At 39.1% G+C, this 14,893-nt stretch overlaps 1 protein-coding gene across 1 annotated transcript; it reads left to right on the top strand.

Annotated features, from left to right (window-relative positions):
• The first annotated feature begins 81 nt into the window (after window positions 1–81).
• Window positions 82–14,308, top strand: rab22a (RAB22A, member RAS oncogene family). The gene is made up of 7 exons (XM_022219431.2): window positions 82–457; window positions 1,285–1,364; window positions 2,755–2,836; window positions 7,070–7,141; window positions 8,755–8,861; window positions 9,122–9,231; window positions 11,073–14,308. The coding sequence occupies exons 1-7, from the start codon at window positions 422–424 to the stop codon at window positions 11,168–11,170; spliced, it is 585 nt and encodes a 194-aa protein (XP_022075123.1). The 5' UTR covers window positions 82–421; the 3' UTR covers window positions 11,171–14,308.
• Window positions 14,309–14,893: the final 585 nt, after the last annotated feature.

Here is a 14,893-nt window from a genome sequence, read left to right as displayed (position 1 = left end):
ATCTTTTAAACAACTATTCGCGCTGCCGTTTCTTAACTCGGGCACAAACTCGACATAACTGCGCGTAAATACAGCCTGTGGGCTTTGTGTATCGCCAAACAAAAAAGAGCCGAAGCGGTCACGTGACCACAAGCCATGGTTCAAGATGGAGACTGAGCGATCTGGTGGCTTCGCTGTTAGCTAGCTAGCTGTTTACAACATTCACAATATGGAAAATACGACGGGCTGCGGGTCGATTTAAAGCTCATAGCGAGAGTTATTACCCGAACTGATGTGTGCTTTTGCCAGCTTTCGACCACGATGAAGCGAAGTTGTTTGTAAACACAGACCACCTGAAGAATATTCAAGATAAAAACAGCACCAAGAGCAGAAAATTGTCAATGATCATCATCACAAACCCGTTTTGAGAGGGGAGATCGATATGGCGCTGAGAGAATTAAAAGTGTGTCTCCTGGGGGTGAGTCAGCATTGATTTTATTTTTAAAATCTTTGACATATGTGCGTATGGGTCTTCACTGTATGTAACTGTACCTGTAGCATCAAGTGAGCTGTACTGCTCTATTACACCATACTGATGGACAGGTCTGTTGCCATCAATTACCTGTGATCAAGTGGGAGTTACTGCTTTATAATCCCAGATAACGTCATTGGGCTTTGTTGCACTCAGCATCAAAAACAGCAAGTCACAGTAGCAGTAATCCTGCATGCCTAGTCTGATGCCTCATCAAAATAACTTTCTCTCCGTCTACTAATGGATAAAAATAGAGCTAAAACAATTCTCAGTAAAGTGACTCATCATCTGAGAGAAAATGAATTATAACAATCCAGATTATGTTTGATTTGAGCAACTTTTAAGCTAAAAGTCCCCTTTTTTTAAACTTAGCTTTCTCTGTTTTGACATTGTTATTTAATTCAGTATCTTTAGGTTTTGGAATGTTAATTGGATAAATAACACATGTTGTTAGATAAAGGATTGTTGTAATGTTTGGAACAGCATTCATGCACTTCGAGACTCCTTTTAACAATAGCATAAACCGTGATTTTACCTGTCGTTACGCTGTTAAGACATTCTTCAATTAAACTCATAAAACATCCTCATATTTATTTGCTAGTAAGAACCATGTCAGTTCATTTCCTGCTTAATTATCAGTCAGTTCCAGCTTATCCACAGGACAGGAATGAAGAAGATCCCACTAAAACTAATGTAATAAATGTGTTTTTAATACTTCTAGTAATTATTTATGGTCGTGTTTACTAAGCATCGTCTTTATCTTGTCTCTGCAGGATACTGGAGTTGGAAAATCAAGTATTGTTTGGAGATTTGTCGAGGACAGCTTTGACCCAAACATCAATCCGACTATTGGGTAAGTCCCAAATGCCTCCCACTTGAGAGGTTACTTTGTTCTCTCTCCGTTGTTGTTGCAGAACATTATGGTGTTGTGAATTCACCATTTCCAGTTAGAGGAGAAGGAGCTAGTCGATTGATCAGTTGACTGAAAATTAATCTGCTATAGTTATTGAATAAATAGTTGGTTCCAACCTCTCAAATGTGAGGACTTTATGCTTTCTTTGTCCCCTTATGTGGTACAAAGTAAGCTTGAGTTACGTACTTTTGGTCTGACGAACGGGCAATTTGAATATGTCCTATTTGGTTTAGGGAAATTTTTTTTTGTTTTGTTTTCTTTTAACTATTTTCTGATATTTTAAAGACCAAACAATAAATCAGCTAATTGATTTAATAATTGACGGATTAATATAAATGAAAACGATCGGTAGTTGAAGTTAAGAACATTTTTATTTACTTAATATCTAAAAATATGCAATATTTTCCCTTTCAGTCCTTTCAAATACATAAAAACATTCTCCATTTCATGATATTGTAAATTAAATACTTTTTTGTAACTGTCAGTCACTACTGGAGCCTGATTTGTATATTTAACCCTCCTGTTGTCTTCATTTACGGGCACCAAAAAATAGTTTCTGTGTCTGAAAAAAATCCAAAAATTCAGCAAAAAAATTCCCCAAATTTCTTAAAATTTGCAAAACCTTCAGGAAGAAAATTACACTAATTCCTTAAAAGTTGCCCTTTCAAAAATACCCCAAATTTGGCAAGAAAATTCTTGTAAATATTTTTAAAAAAAAGATTAAAAATCTTTCAAAAAATCTTAAAAATATCTATTACATATATATCAGTAAAACTTCTAATAATTTCTTTAAGAACATTCACAAAAAATGTTCAGAAACATTTTTAGCATTTCTTATTTTGCACCAAAAAATGTTCAAAGATTTCTCAAAAATGTTGAAAATGTGGACATCAGAAGTTGCACTGTGAAAATTTATTTTTTTCCCCCCACATTTTAAACTTTAAAACGGGTCATTTAAATTATGCTTAACGAGTTTTAGCTTATCCCGGCTAGATCTGTGTCAGTTTATTAAAAACAAGAAATCAGAAATGCCAGATACATTTTCAAGTAAGTAACTTCACTATTAACACTAACACTGCATTTACTTTGTTTTATTATTTTTATTTTAGAACAAAATCAAGATCCAATTGAATCATTGAAACCAAATGTTATGTAATTTTATTAGCCTCAAACTACAGTATTGGTCAGATTCCTATTGATACAATGTAAATCAACACTTTTGAACATCTTATGATATCATAGTCAAACTGGTATGAACCTGTAAGCCTTATTTATTTACTGTGTGATGTTTAAATCTATAGTATAATATAATTCCTTTTCTCTTCCACAGGGCATCCTTCATGACCAAGACAGTGCAATACCAAAATGAGCTGCACAAGTTCCTGATCTGGGATACAGCAGGGCAGGAGCGGGTTAGTAATGTCCACTGAGGTATTGCTCTCAGGAGTGTCACAAATGTTGTGGCACAGCAGCAAAATTTTGTAATCAATCTTTTCTTTTTGTTCAAAAGCTTAGTTTTTCCTCCCACGTGGTTGTAGAGGAAGTGAGTAAACTGCCAGCACCACTCCCTGAGCCTGCCTGGGGTAACTTAGATACTGCAGTTAGTCGTAACGTCTGATAGGGGGCAACATTTACCTTTCTATAGGTAGCTTTCTGCCCCTTTCCCCTCCTTTTTGTACATAGATGCAATTCCATGAGTGGCATTCCTTTTAGTCTTTTAGAAAACATCAAGTCTGGAAATGTTTTGTCCCTTCTGTCACCTTTAGTCTCTGTCCTATCTCTCCCTTCCGTCTTTCTGTTTCTTCCTCATTCCACGTTTTTAAACACAAGTGAAGGAGAGCCATTGTTGTCCTTGTGCGTGATTTTATCTTGTCATGCCTCTGAATAGTCTTGTCTGTCAGCAGTTGCTATGCTGAGGTGTCACTTCTTGTATTGTCTGCACTCCTGTGTTCCCGTGAATGCTATATTTCAGATGTTTTGTCACCTAAACAAAGTTCAGGACCCAAACCTCACACACAAATGATACGCGATATGGCAACCGGGATACATTTTGGTGTTTGGCTACAGTTTCAGCATTTAAACCCACGAAACTGACACCAGTCTCCAGACAGTTGTGGCGTGAGGAACGGCTTTCTCTTTTGACTCACACGTTCTCTGCATTAGACCTCCACATCGCTTCCCTTTTTCCGTACACGGCCTTCTCTTTTTCTCATGCACGGTCCTCTGCTATTGTAATGATACATCCCAACTGCTGCACTCTGCAGAGAGGTGAGATAAGATGCTGCTTGTCTTTTATCCTCCTTCCCCCTGGAGGCCTCTGCTTTCTCTCGGCCTTTAGGGGACATCGGTGCAGTCCCATTTAAGATAAGGCAGGAGGATAAAGCTGAAACCGTCCCAGCCCACTGGCATGTGTCGCTGCTGCATCTTATCTGAGAGTTACTGCCACTCAGCATCGCAACGTCCACTTTTTCCCCCCTCTGTGTGTTCTCTCCTGTGAAACAAACTGTTCTTTGTGATTATTTTTTTTGTTGTCCTCTCTATTTTTCTTCACATTGTATTCCCACAAATCCACTTTTTCTTACTCATGTGGCCTCTCGGTCTCCAAAGTAGTTCACATCTGTGAGAGAAAAAGTAACAACATTCCTTTGGTAGGTTTCACATGTGTCTGCGTGTGTGTGTGTGTGTGTGTGTGTGTGTGTCTGCGTGTGTGTCTGCGTGTGTGTCTGCGTGTGTGTGTGTGTGTTTTTTCCCTACAAAGCTGTTGTGGTATTTTGAGGCCTTTCATGGCTTGTTTTCTAACCTCTGCGGAGCTTTGGCCTATCAAAATCTGACGAGTTGAGAAAGAGGAATACAAAGCCGGCCAATGCACGTGTAAGGAGAGACAAGGGCAGAAAGGAAAGCTCTGCGATTTCCACAGTCCATATCTCAAGACCAGATGAGGCTTTACGAGTACATCTGAGCCCAGCTGTCAACAGCCCATCCAGGCCTCCCCCTCTGACTGCTCATTCGCACAGAAAACAAGCAAAAGGGAACCTTGCATCCTACTGAAAAAGGAGGTTCCCTTTCATTATGCACCCAGCTCACGGTTTCAGCGATTAATCAACACTCCCTGGGAATCACTGGGGCTGCTTTCTGCCCTGCTGTGTGGCCAGACGTCTGGCCTCGCAGTGATTGCTCTTTGGGTTACGGCACAGATAGACCACACAGGACTGGCGGTGGTGCAGCCCAGCACTAGCCAACGAAACAGACAGCGCTCTCCTCAGTGCCTCTGCCAAATATCCCGAGCTGGATTCCCGTTGGTGGACTTGGGGCCAGTAACAACTATAATTATGTGGAATGTGTGCTTTCCTGAGGTAACACTGTCACTCCAAGATGGATAGTTTATTCCATCGCATTGTAAAGGAAAATAGAATTGGCGGGAAGGCAGGGTCATTCCAAGTGAAGGTCTTTCAGAGACACGGGTTGTTTCTTTTAAAATAAATATCATTAGTAAATTCGTGACACATGGTTTTATTAGCCTGTTAGATACCTCGGTCCAGAGTATATGGGAGGAAGGCATGCAGAGATTCTCCTTTAGAGATTTTGAAAGCTTGAAACATACTTTTGGTCTGTCTTGCTCCAAGACAAACTAAAACTTCTTTAAAAGTATTTCATTGTTGTTGTTGTATTTATGTCAAGGGTTATAGTCTGTGTTTGTTTCAGCTGGCAAAGCTCATTGGGAACAGAATTCTGCAAAGTTAAACAAATGGCCTGATGTTTCAGTTAGTATTAATGAAGAGCTGAATGGTTGCGAAAGATAGTTTGCTTAAGTAAAAACTGCAATGCTACAGTGTGATAATATGTATTACAAGCAGAAATCCTGCTTTATGCATAAATAGAAAGTCTCAAAACTAAAAGTGCATATTATGAAGCAAAATGACAGATTTAAGGATTTCATTTTTGTATATGTTAACTTACAATATCACACTGTCGCATTAAGTTATGTGTAGCATTCTGTAGCTGTGCAGCCGGTTTTAACCCTCGTGTCGTCCTGAGGGTCAAATTGACCCGTTTTAAAGTTTGAAATTGTGGGAAAAAAAATGTATATTTTAACAGTGGAAACTTCCATATTTTCAACATTTTTGGGAAATTTTTGAACATTTTTTGGTGGAAAAAAGAAATGTTAAAAAAATGTTTCTTTAAGAACATTCAGAAAAAAAATCAACCAAAATCCAGCGAATTTCGCTGGATTTTGGTTGATTTTTTTCTGAATGTTCTTAAAGAAAATTTTAGATTTTTTACTGATATATATGGAATCACTTTAGATATTTTTTAGGATTTTTTTAGAAGATTTTTATTCATTTTTGAAGATATTTACAATTTTTAAAACTTTTATTTCTTGCCAAATTTGGGAATTTTTTAATAAAACTTTTAAAGGAAACTTTTAAGGATTTTTTTTTTGCAGTTTTCTTCCTGAAAATTTTGCAAATTTTTATAAATTTGGGGATTTTTTTTCCAGAATTTTTGGAGGGAACAATGTTTTTTGGTGCCTGTAAACGAAGACAACAGGAAGTACTGAGGGCATTATTTTGACAGTTTCTCATTTATAATGTAATATTTATGAGTCTGAAGAAGACTGTAAATGCTTAAATAAGCTACCAGCAAACCAATAAAGTGCAGTATTTCAGCAAATGTACTTAATTGCTTCCTTCACTGGAGCTAAATGATTTACTCAGGAAAGACATTTTATCTGTCTGGTGCTGCGCTGAAGACCTCTTAAAGGCTGCTGACAAAATCTTCTGGATTTTAGAGGAGCTCAGATGCTTCTGACTGATACCGTAGTTAGATTAAACCTTATCGTTCCCTTCAGATGCGGTGGGGAAAAACAACATGTTCTCAAATATTATGACAGCAGGCTTATTGATGAAGCCAGGTCTCGCTGTGCACTGGAAAATATTCTACCAGCAAAATACCAAAACCTGGCCGAACCCCCGGCCTCGCAGGCAGCTATGGATTCAGAAACTCTGCACATGCTGTTTTGATTATGCGGAGCTTTGTGATGTATTGGGGCTAACATCAAATGTATAGTCTTCCATTAATAGCTTTTGACACTTTCTGCTCATCTTTCGCTTGATAGCTTTCACATGTGTGAGATCTTGGTGGAAAGATACTTCCATTTTAAATAAAGCCACTCGGTTTATAGGCTTCAGGCCTCTGGGTTTGTAAAATGGTACTTGTTTTGTTGCTTATTTTTGTGCTATGTTTTTGAGTTGAATTAAACTCACTGTGATTGAATTATTTAATCGGAGTTAAACGTAAGCCTGTGACAAAGTAATTTATTAATCATTGTCTGTGAAAAGACACAGCGCTGTTCGATGGTCTGTGGAGTGCAAAATACATAAATATGCAATGTTACTGAAATGATACATTTAGCACTCTTTTCACATCCAAAAATGAAAAATAGGAAGGAAGTGAAGGTAAACAGCTTTCAAGGAAAAGTCAGAATCAATTATCTTTGAAATTAAATTCTTGTTCTTCATTGTTTCAAAGCCTAATTCAGGCTTTATGAAATCAGACTATATGAAACCTCTAGTTTAAGCAGATAGGATTACCGAAAGGCTTTAGACCCACAATCTTCTTTTCAATATATTTTCTTCTTTCTATAGTTTCGAGCTCTGGCACCAATGTACTACAGAGGATCAGCGGCGGCCATCATTGTCTATGACATCACTAAAGAGGTCATTTTTACTTTTTTTCTCCTCAATCAATCCGCTAAAAAGCACATGCTGTATACCTGTGTTGTTATTTTCAATGTTTTCTGAGAGTATTTGAACATGCTTATTTGTTTTCTTGCCAAAAGATTGACACAACTCTTCACTTAGTTGAATATTGGAAACCTAGAGAAAAACTCCAAAGATCATAAAGTTGGGACTTTAGTGGAAAAACAACGTTAATGCAAAAGAAACTTCCAAAAGTCGCAAATGCAGCAACTTCATTTCAACAGAATAAAAAAGAAGGGCGGTTCGGTAGGGGTCGGCTGGATCTCCATCAACAGGAATGTAGAATGGCAGAGGGGCGGGGCCTACAGGGTGGGGGCGTGGCTACAGGAAGCAGGAAGCTAGTCCCTCTAAAGTTTGCTAATGAACACTTCATATCTTATTTAATTAGCTGTACCAAAAACCTAAGTGTAAAAATAACAAGTGGTGGTGCTAGGGGAGGTTTTGCCGTGGACTTTATTGTCTTGGATTTGCCATGAAATATTCTAGCACATAAAAAATGAGACGACACATTATTTAGCCAGCTTTCGAGGTGCTCGTAGACAGATTTTGTCACTGCACTGAGCCAGACTATCTGTCTCCCCCTGCGTCCATTCTTTACGCTAAGTTGATTTAACTGGCTGCTGTTCCCATATTTAAGTTAGCGTGCTTTTATTGTGATTTCCACACGTACAGATGACACTCGGTAAATGAAAGGCTGTTCCTCATGGATGATGCTGCAAAAATATAAAAAAATATTAGGCTGACATCGCAACAATAAAGTTTCTGTTAATAATAATAATTAACTTTATTTATGTGGCACCTTTAAAAACAGCGGGACAGTGCTTTACATACAAGCTAAAAAGAGGCTAACCATGAAGGCCAACCAGAAAGAAAAAAAGACTAGAAAAGCAAAAGACAGAGTCAAACACAATACAAGACACAACATGCAACGAATAGAATTTCAATATAAATACATCATTAGAACAAATACTAATGGCTGCAAATAAAACCAGAAAATCCCTCAGAGTGCACACCAAGGCTGTGACTCCGTGCTGCTATCTCGCAGTGATACAGAAATCTTTAACACATCCCTGGATCCAGACTATAAGCTGCATCGCTGCCAGAATCTAATCATTTGGTCCTTGTGTCATTTCTGACCTACTCTGAAAGTTTCATCCAAATTCGTTAGCTCACTTTTGAGTAATGTTGCGCACAGACGGAATAACAGACGAACAGACAAACGTGTGCTGTTTGTCACATAACTCTGCCGCATTCATTGACTGAGTAATAATAAAAGCACTGCCAATGTCATACCACATTAAAGACAGTAAGTGGAATGAAAATACTGAGTTTAACCATTAAAAAGGTACAAAGTAAGTACAAAGGGCTGTTAACAAAAAAATAAGTTTTTGCTTTTACTAATTTGTCCATAATGAGGGTGGTATTGGTTTTCTCATCTAAATATTGGGTACAAAGAGAGTAGCATGTTTTCACAAATAAAAAAATGGTCCTTAAGCTTTCAAAGGAGATTCTATGTGTTTGTCTGTGTACTGTTTCAGTCTTTATAACGTGTTGTTTACCTGCATCATCAGGAGTCCTTCCAAACACTGAAGAACTGGGTGAAAGAGCTGCGCCAGCACGGCCCTCCGAATATAGTGGTCGCCATCGCTGGCAACAAATGTGACCTGTCAGACGCAAGGTGAACCTGAACTAGACTTGAAAGTGGTGTTTGATTTAGATGGTAGAACTCATTTTCTCATTGCACATATTCTCCCCTGTTTCCTTTTTATTTCCATAAGACTGGAAAATAAAAGCAACTCCCAGACTTGTCCACAAAATTGTGAAATCTTCCCATCTGTTGGGGAGAAACATTTGATGGTTATCAGGCCAGGCATGAAATTGGAGAATCTGTGAACATATTGCAACACAATATTTTTGACATATTTTCTTTATTCGCAGAGAAGTGCCAGAAAAGGATGCCAAGGACTACGCTGACTCCATCCATGCCATCTTTGTAGAAACCAGCGCCAAGAATGCCATTAACATCAACGAGGTGTTTATAGAGATAAGTAAGTGTGCTTCTTAAGCGTTTGCTGCCGCTGGCCCGAACACCTGCAGGTTCTTAGTTGGTTTTTTTCCCCAGTGTGTTTCAAAGAAGAAATATTGCTTCAAAACAATATAATCTGGAGTTTAACTGTGTGTGAAGCAGACTTCTGGCAGCCATAGGGAAGGTCAGACTTGGCTGCAGACAGTAATGTGTTAGATGCAGAACAGAATCCACTTAATCAGTACATCTGGGCACTTTTGAAACAAAAACCTGTAGAGACAAGAGGGTGAAAAAGCAGATCTTTCAGGTAAGCTTGAGTTTAACTAAAAAATCTGAGATGCGCACCATGGCCGTTTCCCAGTTTCATACTGCATAATATTTGCATACATAATATGCTTTAGTGAATAATTTACCATGTTACTTAATATTTATCTAACCCTAACCATAAAGTAAACAAACAAAATGAAATGAATTTTTTTTTGTTGTTGTTGCAAGATCTCACCATTTTTCAGAGTTTATTTATTCAGACATGAGTAGTGTCTCTGTTTTCTTTGTGCGTTATAAAAATAAAGTGTTTATACATATGGATTTATTTAATTATTTATGGATTTTTCTGAATAAACACATCAAGTACTCAAAATTTGTAGAGTATGTAGTACGAAACTGGGAGACAAATACTTCTTCTATATCCTTCTATGCACTGCCGTTCTAAAGTTTGGGGTCACCCAGGCAATTTCAGATTTTCCATGAAAACTCACACTTGCATCCATGTGCTAACATTATTGCACAAAGGTTTTCAAGTCATTTCAACACTATTAGCTAACACAATGTAGCATTAGAACACAGGAGTGATGGTTGCTGGAAATGTTCCTCTGTATCCCTATGGAGATATTCCATTAAAAATTTCCAGTTAGAATAGTTATTTACCACATTAACAATGTCTAGACTGGACTTATGATTGATTTAATGTTATCTTCATTGGGGGAAAAAAAATGCTTTTCTTTCAACAATGACATTTCTAAGTGACCCCAAACTTTTGAACGGTTGTGTATATGTAAAATAGATATTCAAATCAGGCCAACACATTATTTGAATTGAACTGAATATTGTCTAACAGTAAAAAAAAAAAAGCTACTTTCAGCAAAGAACAACAGGTCCTGAGAGCTAGGATACTTGAGTGGAGAGTGGCGAGGATGAGGGGAAAAACCAAAACAAAGAAAGTGTGAGACTGGACAGCTTGAAAGAGAAAACGTGGAGCTGAATACTGGAGTCCAGCATCAAAATGTGTGTCTATTCAGTTCTTTTTTTAGATGTAAGGTGCATAGATTGATGTTGACTACGTTGACAGTTTACGTGAAAGCTCTCGCCTTCTTCATAAGCGTCTCACTGATGTCGTGTGACGTGTCAACCGGCAGATTTTCACAGCCGGCACATGCGGCACGCCCAGTAGAGCTGCTAGATTCGCCGGCCGACCACGCCCACACCGTAATCGCATGTCGTGGCGAACCCAATAGACCCGACTGCTGCTTCCTCTGTTTCTTCTGGAGTAGGGTGTCCTAGGTGTGGGAGAGCATGAAGCCCCCCTTGTCCCTGTTTGCACGCCTCCTGATCTCCGTAGTCTCCTTAATCCAGCGTTTGAGTTTGTTGTCTTCAGTTTCGATGATTTTTGTCAAAATCTGCTGATTGACACGTCACACGCTGTCAGTGAGACGCTTCTGAAGAAGGCGGGAGCTTTTGCCGAAGCTGTCAAGGTAGTCAACATCTATCTATGCACCTTATGTCTGAACAAAAGAACTCAAAACTACTGCATTAAGAAGAAGACATGATGGACGTTTTTGTTTGTCTGTGTGCGCGTCCTCACAGGTAAGCGCATCCCCGTCGTGGAGGCAGCAGGAGCAACTTCAGGGAAAGCTTTCAAACTGGGACGGCAGGCCTCAGAGTCTCGCAGGACGTGCTGCTGATGGTGTCGGTGACTGTCCCGACACGACCTGCGACCTGACCTTTGATGACCCTCTGTGACTCCGGCCCGTTCCAGCCCAAAACCCACCACACATCCCTCAAACACCCTGCATGACACCAACACCCAGGCACAGCAGCGCCGCTCTGATGGATGTAGCAAAGCACTTTTAGGGCGCTCGACAAAAGCAAATCATCATGTTTGGTCTGACGATTGCTGACGGCAGAAATTCTTCAGGTTTACTGAGCATTGACAAAATGCAAAGATGCATTCGCATGTCGGTGAAACAAACCTCTGTTTGCAATCCTCCTGGACGTCAGCCTCTATAGGTTGATCAGAGGAACTTTACAGCTGCAGATTGATGGAGTCAGAAGTCATTTGCACTTGTAAATTTGTACAAATCTGCTATCGTACAACCAAAAAAATGCAATGAAGTGATTTAATCTCACCAAATTATTTTGATAGTACTTAAGTTATTGCCTTTTTTTTATATACATCTCTCCCCAGACATTCTTCATGCACGATCCATCTTTACCTTTAACGTGTACTCACTAATTTATTGATGGTTGAAGAAAGAAGTTAGCGTTTGCTCTCATTGCAGTGTTGGCTGTTTCCAGTCACAGTTAGAGTTAAGACAGATTGTGCAGCTTAATTTACATTTTTCTGTGTGATTGCTGTTTCTATCAAGGCAAAAAACACCACAGGGGTGTTTTGATGTAAACCACAGTCACACGGTAAACGATGCAGAAATGAAAGGTGTGTGGGAGCCTACTTCCTTTACATAGTTCAGCACTTTGGGAAACTGATGCCCCTGCAATGTCTGTTTGGTGAATAAGTCGCTGGAGCCAGGAGGCAGCTAGCTCGGCTTAACAGAAAGCTGATGGCTGGTGCCTTATGTTTGACGCTATCTTTCTTCTCATCTAACTCTGCCAGAGAGGAAAAAAGGCCTATTTCCCAGATTTCCTTCAGTTGTGAACTTTGTTATTCTTGGATATGGATATTTTGATTGCAGCTTACTCCTGAGAATGATAACAAATTGTTTTAAAATCTAAACTCTGTGATCAGAAGAACCTTTCCGTCAACATCTACCAACGACGGTGCTTTAATCAGAGCTTAAAATAGTAGCTGATGATTATTCTATGATAACAGTTCCAGCTGCTCACATCTGTTCCACATTTCCACTTGTAATCACTGCATTAACAGTGTGCGACGTGCCCCATAGTGCACATGGTATAGAGAAGCAGCCAGCCTCCCGATATTACTTTTTCTTCTAATCTCGTTTTAACTGTTGACTGGCGAGCCCGCCTGTCTTTAACCTTCTGCTGCTTCTTTGTAACAGTTTAACGGGGGACGCTGATTGTTGTGAGGTCTTGCCAAATTCTTTAATTGTTCCATAAACATTTTTCATCTTTGCTTTTTTTTTCTTTTTCATGTAATCAGCCCTAACTCACACATCCAGTGGTGTTCTACTACTTGGCCCGTGATGAAAACAATGAGATCTGGAAACCAGAGCTCATTCAGAGGAAGCTCATGGTTTGGAGCTTGAGTCTCCCATTAGCAGGAGGTTATAGGTGGAGAATCAGACGTGGCACCGTGTCGACATGCTGACCCCGTGTTGAACCTTGGTCTCCACTCTGCTCTGAATTACTGTGGGTGCTTTGTTCCAGAATCTGCGTTCTTATCCGTCTTTTCTTTCGCTTTTTCTGCTTCATTCCTCTGAACCCCAGGCTTTTACTGCTAGCGTTTAATTGCGGTAAACTGTGCAAGAACTCTCACAGAGCCCTTTACATTCACTTGAATCCTTATGCTATATTGCAGTAGCTTCGTTACCTCTTATATTGGCCAGATTGCATAGCAGTTGACTCCTGACCCTAAGTGGACTTCTTATCTCTGTGTCATTTTATGCTCATATCTGTATGAGCACCTTTAACCTCCAAACTGCACATGTGGACTTAATTAGACATTGGTTCCACGTTTCTAAATATGAACTGTGTGCTTTCCTTTCAGTGCGAGCAACTATTTGCCTTCAAGCGTCTAACATTTAGCTGTTCTTGATGAGTTGTGTAGCAAGCAGCGCTGAATATTTTTCAGGATGTTCCTGTGAAGTGCAATAGTTTTTACTGCGACAAATTCAAAATGTGATCTGATCAGAGAACACAGTTGAGCACGACGTCTGGTGCAAAGCTGTGATCTCATTCCCTTAGCCTCCAACAGATGATAATAACAGGTTTGTGTTGGCCTCATTCTATGCTGGTTTGATGGTAATTTTGCTCTGATATTAGGGATTAAATGAGAAGTGCTACTGGGCAACCTCTGAAAACGTGAGAAAATCTAGACTTTTCATTCACTCTGCTGTCTTCGATCACTCGTCCAGCGCTGCATCATGATTGTCGACTCCCGCTAGAATTCACCACAGCTTCAGCAAACTCATTTAAAACGGGAAATCACTCCGGTACTTTGACTGTTTGTATTAATTGGCCCACCTCACTAACTAACACTCTGTCTGCAGTTTGTTATTATCTCTGTGAAATCCCTTGATGAAATAATCGTGCAAAGCCTCAGACTCCTTAATGTCCCTTCATGTTGGTTTAGGTTGTGAGTGTGGGCTCGGTTATTATTGCGATAAAGAACGTGGTGCCAAATTAGGTCGAGGTCATTATTTCCCCACACACACATAACTAACCTTTTTTTTGTTATTATTGTTAATGTGATATAATGATTTAAAGTGCTAATCGCATAATTACTTAAAAAGTTTGATGATTATTGACACGTGATTTCCCTTATTTGGAAACAGGAGGCATGAGCAGAAAATGTGTGCCATTAGTTTTGCATTGAAAAATATCAGTAGTCTTGGGCTGGCCCTGGGAATGTGATAAATCTATATAATGTATCTTTTACAGTGTAGATATATATACATCGGATTGCACACAAGTCGGTGACTATATTCTAAGTGTTACAACAGTATACCTGTACACCGTTTGCAGTAAACAAAACCTTCAGCAGTGTAGTTACCATATTTAGCTTTTTAGTACGTTTCATATAAATTGTAACAAAATGCCTGAAAACACTTGTTTGCAGTGTAATTCCAAAAGTGTAAAAAGGGAATTGTGAGTTGTTTACTAATAAAAGACTGACAAAAATATGCCTATATGCTGTGTGAGAGAGAGAGAGAGAGAGAAAGGAAAAGGAGTGAATGAGTGTGCCGAGTTTGTTAATTCCTTGTGTTGGGCTCAAGAGAAGTGTTTGTGTTAATGCATTCCTTGGGGATACAGTTACAGTGTCGTTAGTGATTGGTTGTGTTGTTCGGTTGGCAGCCAGCTACAGGGCTATATATATATATATAAAAATGACACTTGAGATGTGTGTTTGAGTGGCAGAGGGCTTTTCACTGAACTTTGAGCAGTGCTGAGAGGGCAGAACACATTTTTAACAACTTCCTAATCCCCTTCTAAACCACTAAGGTTACAGAATCTATTTTGGGCTCATTCAAAGCAGTCTCATGAGCATATTTTAAGTTTGAGTTTAAAAAAAAAAACTCTTTCTCCAAAACTATGCGGTTAATTAGTTTCATAGTATGGCTGTTAAAGGCACATCTTTCTATTGATTTCGCATAAAATGAAGCACTGTGTGACTCTGTAGGAAAAAAAGACTGCTGGAAAATAAATTGATTTATTAAACTAATTAAAAGCACACCAACCCACTAGAGTTCCAGTTACATGAAATTTGC

This window comes from Acanthochromis polyacanthus, chromosome 5 (assembly GCF_021347895.1).
Source record: "Acanthochromis polyacanthus isolate Apoly-LR-REF ecotype Palm Island chromosome 5, KAUST_Apoly_ChrSc, whole genome shotgun sequence".
NCBI classification, from domain to species: Eukaryota; Metazoa; Chordata; class Actinopteri; family Pomacentridae; genus Acanthochromis; species Acanthochromis polyacanthus.
The sequence above is the reverse complement of the archived record's forward strand: the minus strand, read 5'-3'. Positions and strand labels throughout refer to the sequence as shown.